Below are 6,625 nucleotides of genomic sequence, written 5' to 3' on the forward strand. Positions count from 1 at the left end.
TTGATTGGCTGCAGCCCGCGTGCGGCTTCGGGGCCGCCCCTTCCTGCCGGCGATAGGATTGGCGGGGAGAGGGGGCGGGGCAGGGGGAAGATGGCGGCGGCCGCGGTGGTGCGGAGCATCGGGAGCGGCCTGGGCCGGAACCTCAAGGAGCTTCGGCTGCACCTGTGCCAGCGCTCGCCGGGCAGCCAGGGCGCCAGGTGCGGTGCGGGGCCCCTGGGCTGGGACGGACGCGCCGTGCCCGGCCCCTGCCCCGCGGATCGCACCGCTGGGATCCCGGGCGCGGCTCCGGGTCAAGCGGGCAACAGCCGCGCGGCCGGCGGGATGTGCCTGGGGCCGGGGCGCGGCAAGGGCGGATCACAGGCGTCCGCTCCACCGCCCGTGTCGGCAACGCACGGAGCCTGCCCCGGGGCCCGTCGCTTCTCCCGGGTCGTAGCCACAGCCAGGGGCCCGGGCACGAGTGGCCCACGCCAGCGCCTTGGCGAGCCCACGGCCTCTGCCGGCAGCGGCTAGTGCGGGAGGGACCGCGCCCAAAGCGGAGCGTCATGGAGCGATCGACCCGTGCGGCAGCTTCCTCCTCCCGGGGTTTTGCTGGCGTGTTGCGCTGTCGTCGGTGTGGCGAGGCCCACGAGCGGACTCCCTCGCATAGCGTCCGTGTGCAGCTTTCCCAGGGCCTGGCTGAGTGGACGTCACGTGTCAGATAAACCGGTTCCTTGCTGGTGCAAAGCACTGCTTGATTGGGTCCTGCTGGAGAGGTGGAGCGGGGCTGTGGGCTTCCTGGGGATTGCCGGAGGGATGCATGTGTAGGTGGGGGACTGGGGTCTGAGCACATGCTCCCTGGGCTTACTGACAACAGAGCATATTGCAAAGTCCGTTCATCGAGGTTCCCCCTAAGGGTTGGGGATCGTGTCTAGGGAGTTGTCAGTTAACCGACATTAGCAGCTAATCAGTGCGTGTAAGGAGAGGAACTAGAATTTTTTTTGTTGTGTTTAATAATGTGGGCTTGGTGTGAACATAAGTGCCAGTCTAGGTGCCCTGGGTGTAAGGAGAGAGCAGCCTCTAGTGAGGTCTGCCAGTAGTGTAGGATCAGTGGTTAAAAGATGTTCCCAGCTGTGTTGACTGATGTGATGGTAAGTGCTTAAATCTCAGTGATGTTTTGAATCTCCCCTTTTACCACTTCCACCCTGTGATCGGCGGCAGTGGCTGCAACTCGTTCCTCTGGGCTATTTCCTCACCTTTCTGCTTGAGTCCAACCACACGTGCCAGCGGAACTCTCCAGTCACTGTTGTGGCAGGAGGTCAAAGGGCAATACGCTTAGTGACTTGATTCATGCCTAAAGTAGAATAGGGATCCTGTGGAACATCCCCACTACTATTATTGTCACATTTACATGTCTCGGTTCTCTGTAAGGTTTGCCCTACACGTCACCTAGCCCTGGTGAGGTTCATAGGACTGCAGAATTCAGGTGCAGATTGGTGTACAAACAAGATATTCATGACTCTACCCTTCCATAGGTTGCAGTCCTCTGTCCTGCCTGATTGCAGAGGTTGTGAGTGTTTGGAAGGACCAAGTGTATATAAGACTTCTGAGACCCCCACTAGGAAAAAGAAAAAAAAAAACTGATAATCTTTAAAGTCTGGATTTCTGCATACAACACTTCCACAACTGTGCTCAGACTGACATTATATGCAAACAATACCAAATGAAACACAATGTCAACAATGCTGAATGCTATGCTGTCCAGAGTCTCAAAAATAACCCAGACGTTACAATCAAACTAGCTGACAAAGGGGGTGCTGTTGTCATCATGAATAAGTCAGACTATGAATAGGAGGCAGCCAGACAACTCTCCAACACCACGTTTTACAGACTTCTCTCCTCTGATCCCACTTTGGGATTCCAAAAGAAATTACAACTACTACTTCAGGAATTCCGTGCTGCTACTTGGGACCTTATTCACTCAGACACACCATGTGAGCCCCAGCCTGGATTATTCTATTTACTTCCCAAAATTCACAAACCTGGAGACCCCGGACGCCCGATCATTTCGGGTCTTGGCACCCTTATCACCAGACTATCCAGTTATGTGGACTCCCTCCTCAAACCCTATGCCACCAACACTCCCAGCTATCTCTGAGATACCACTGACTTCCTGAGGAAATTACAAAACGTTGGAAAAGTTCCTGACAACACCATCCTTGCCACAATGGATGTAGAGGCCCTGTACACTAATATTCCACACGAAGACGGATTACAAGCCATCAGGAATATCATCCCTGATGTCACCACAGCCAATCTGGTGTCTGACCTCTGTAACTTTGTTCTCACCCACAATTATTTCCGATTTGGGGACAATTTATACCTCCAGATTAGTGGAACTGCTGTGGGCACCTGCATGGCCTCATAATATGCTAGTATATTTATGGCTGACCTGGCACAACAATTCCTCAGCTCTCGTCCCCTATTACTCCTTCTCTACTTATGATACATTGATGACACCTCTGATTTGGACCCATGGTACAGAGACTCTAGAATAATTCCACAGAGACTTTAACAATCTGCACCCCGCCATCAACTTATGCCTCGACTACTCCACACGAGAGAGACATTTCCTGGACACTACAGTACAAATCAAGGATGGCCTGATCAGTACCACACTCTACCGGAAACCCTCTGATCACTGTAATTACCTAAACGCTTCTAGCCTCCATCCTGCACACACAACTAGATCCCCTGTTTACAGTCAAGCCCTTAGGTACAGTCACATTTGCTCTGATCCTCCTGACAGAGACCAAAAACTGCAAGATTTTTATCAAATATTCATAAACCTGAATTACCCACCAGGAGAAATAAAAAAACAAATCGACAGGGCCAGACGAATACCCAGAGACCAGCAACTCCAAGATAGGCCCAAAAAAGCCAAGAACAGAACACCACTGGTCATCACCTACAGCCCCCAACTCAGACCACTGCAATGCATCATTAAAGACCTACAACCTATCCTTAATCAGGATGCCACAAGCCAGAAGGTCCTAGGTGACAGGCCTGTTCTCTCCTACAGACAACCTCATGAGGATTCTCATGTACAACTGCAGTGTACACCACAGGAACACCAGTCCTGGAACTTTTCCTTGCAACAAAGTCCGTTGCCAACTTTGTCCACCTATCTATTCTGGAGATACCATCACTGGACCTAATCAGGTTATTCACAGAATCACAGGGACATTCTTACGTTCCTCAACTAACATCATCTATGCCAGCATGTGCCAACAATGCCCAGATGCTTTGTATATTGGACAGACTTCAAACTCTCTTAGACAAAGAGTTAATGGGCATAAAACAGACAAAAACACTCCTGATCCACAAACTGGTCAGCCAGCACTTTAATGGAGTGGGCCATTCTGTTAATGACCTGAAAGTTTGTGTCATACTGAGGAGGAATTTTCACAACAAACTTTGGCAAGAGACTGCTGAACTCTTTATATTCAAATTTGACACATTAACATGATTTGAACTGGAATGGGAATCTTTTAGGGCATTATAGGGGCTCTTTTGCATACTTGGCTTAATCTTGACACACACACACACCCTTCTGCCTCTCTGCTCTCTGATTTGCTCACCTTGATAATATTTTTCTGATTTGTCAACCTTGATTATTATTTTTGATTCTCTGTGCCTTAAATATTGAGTCTGTTCTGGTCTGAAGAAATGGGTCTCTTCCACAAAAGCTCATCACCTAATAAATTATTCTGTTAGTCTTTAAAGTGCTACTGGACTGCTTTTTTGTTTTGACAGTATATAGACTAGCACGGCTTTTTGTTATGATTCTCTTTAGTTTTCCAGAGTTGTACCTGGAAGTGGTATTGGCATTAATTAGCGCTGTGTTTTACAGAGACTTCATTGAACAACATTACGTGACTCTGAAGAAGGCAAACCCAGATTTCCCCATCCTGATCCGGGAGTGCTCTGATGTGCAGCCAAAGCTCTGGGCTCGATACGGTGAGTGGGGAAGGAGCCCTAGCCAGTGTCATTAGATTGGAGGTTGAGTGGACTGCTAGTGTCTGTATCAAACTAGAAAGTCAGCAGTCAGTTGTTCACAGTCCAGAAAAGTTGTGCATATGACCCATCATGGAGCAATTTCTTTATTGTAGAGAAGAGCTTAGGCCCGACCTGTTTTGGGAAAGGAGAAAGCAAAGAGGTGCAGTGTACAAAATAAAGGCGAAAAACTGACTCGGGGAAGTTTGATTTCAACACTTCTTAGTGTGTTAGTGTATTTGTAACAGTAATAACTCTGCCTATCAGTTTAACCGCTCAAAGCAGAGGGGACAGATTGTGGCACGAGCCACAAATGATCTGGCCCTCGAACACCCGAGTTTGCACTGCTCTGTGCGTGGTATGGCTTTGTGCAGCTCCTGGAAACAGGGGCATGTCACCTTTCTGGATGATTTCTACGTGAAGGGGAAGCCAGAGTGCTCCCTATGGTGCCTCCGCCCCAAGCACCACCCCCCGCCCGGCTTCCACTGGTTGGGGACCACAGCTGGGTGGCAGGGGGAAGCAGCTGTAATCATCTGGGTGCCTTCTGATCACCAAAACACTAGTAAATGGATAAAATAGAAACCCAGCCAAAGGAAACCCAGCTACAGGGAACTGGAAGGGGTAACAGCAGGCACAGTGATTCTAGGTGGACTTGTGATTTTTTTTCTTTCAAATTTTTAGCCCTGTGATGCAAGCCCAGATCAGCTGAGCCAGGCCCAGAGACTGGCTGCCCCAGGGCTGTGCTATACAATGCTACATGGTAACTGGAAAAAGGTGGTGCCTGTGAGACTCACAACTACATATCTTAAGCCAAGGTGGACATCGCAGGTGGTCAAAACAACGAGAAGTCCTGTGGCACCTGACGGACTAACAGGTTTTTGGAGCGTAAGTTTTCGTGGGCAAAGAGCCGCTTTGGCGCTGACGAAGCTTTGCCCACGAAAGCTTAAGCTGCAAAAAAATCTGTTAGTCTATAAGGTGCCCCAGGACTCTTTTTGCAGATACAGACTGACATGGCTCCCTCTCTGATACTTCTCTCTTATGGTGCAAACCATCTACAGCACTTCTGTGCTCAAACACTGAGGATTAGCTGTGAACTTCTGGTATTTTAAGAAATTAACTTTCCTTTTTTTTTTTTTTTTTAACTGATGGACTCAGAAGTATCAAGGCGGCCAGTTAATTACACAGACGTAATCTCCGACTACACCTTGAGAACAGGGCGATTCTGAATTCCACCAAAGGAAATGCTGCTTTTCTGATTTGCAATAGCTTGTGGAACTCTCTCTTGTGATGGAGGCTGAGTGGGAATCAGTGCAGTAACTGATCTTTTCAAACAACTTCCTCCAGGCCTTCGTCAGGACTCTGAGACTAATAGGCTGCAGCTAAAATTGAAAACATGAGTTGTCTGCATGCCCTTCCAGTGTGGGGTAGCTGGTTGTCTCTTCCTTGATCCTGGGGACTGGCCCATGAAACAAACTGTCTGCATGGCTTTTCGTAGGGGTGGGACTAACTTACAAGGAAAGTGGGTTAAACATATGGGAAAAACTAGAGAGGAAGGAAGAAATCTGCAAATGGGTGAACACCAATGAGAGAGAGGAGGCTTGTAACTAAGAACCAGAGAGGGGATCACATAAGCAGAGTCCAGGGAAGGGGCTTTGCAGAGAGGCTCTGGGATAACCTAAGGGAAAGGTTAGAAGCCCCCAGTGCTTGAAAACGTGGGTTGAGTATCTGGCCAAAAGGAACTGTTGATATATTTTAGAGCATTCGTTAAACAGTAACTAGCAACTCTTCTGCCTGGACAGCGATGCTTAGTTACCAGTAGCAATGTACCTCACTGAGTTAGTTTAACTCTGATAAGTGCCAAGTGCAATGAAATGAAGTTCTGAAAAGGCAAGAATGGCTCCATCGTAAAGTCACAAGTTGACTGTTTCCTACGCTGGGGACTCCTGGTGGAGTATTTGACAATGGTCAAATAATAGGTGGAAGCCAACGTTCATGAGCATGGCACTAGGGCTAGAGTTGTAAAAGGTCACTGGATGGCGACCCCCTTCTGGCAACAAAGACTACCACATGACCCCAAAAGGGGGGAATCGAAGCCTGAGCCCCACTGTCCTTGGTTGGGGAGCAGGCCCAAGCCACACCACCAAGGGTGTCAGTGTTGGGCTGGCAGCCTGTAAGGTCAGCTCAGCTGCCCAGGACTGATGCTTTTAGCCCCACACCCCAGCACGTCTCAGCCAGTGCTGCTGCCGACTCCGTGTGGGGTCCCAGCCCCTCATCTGAGAATCACTGCAGTAGGGACTAAGTCCGGCCCTGCCTCTTCTGGGGGAAGGGAACAAGGTGGCCTCTTTATCCCGTTCTCTCTCCCCTAGAGTTCGGCAGAGAGAGCTGCGTGCCCCTGAACAATCTCAACGTGGACCAAGTGGCCAAGGCCCTGGAGAAGGTTGTTCACGGCAAAGCATGAAGACAAAGAACTGACCCCGCCCGTGCGGGAGCCTGCGCCTGAAGGGGTTTGTTGGAGAAGTTGTGTATCTAATTGTAACTTATTAGCCACCTATAAAAGCGTGTCTGCCACATGGCTCCGAGTCTCTCTAGATGA

General features: G+C 49.7%; 1 protein-coding gene across 1 annotated transcript; it reads left to right on the forward strand.

Moving 5' to 3' along the window:
• Positions 1 to 78: 78 nt before the first annotated feature.
• Positions 79 to 6,604, forward strand: NDUFA2 (NADH:ubiquinone oxidoreductase subunit A2). Its single transcript, XM_075009678.1, has 3 exons — positions 79 to 197; positions 3,890 to 3,996; positions 6,399 to 6,604. Exons 1-3 carry the CDS (start codon positions 91 to 93, stop codon positions 6,488 to 6,490), a joined length of 306 nt encoding a protein of 101 aa, XP_074865779.1. The 5' UTR covers positions 79 to 90; the 3' UTR covers positions 6,491 to 6,604.
• Positions 6,605 to 6,625: the final 21 nt, after the last annotated feature.

This window comes from Carettochelys insculpta, chromosome 15 (assembly GCF_033958435.1).
Source record: "Carettochelys insculpta isolate YL-2023 chromosome 15, ASM3395843v1, whole genome shotgun sequence".
Lineage (NCBI taxonomy): Eukaryota > Metazoa > Chordata > Testudines > Carettochelyidae > Carettochelys > Carettochelys insculpta.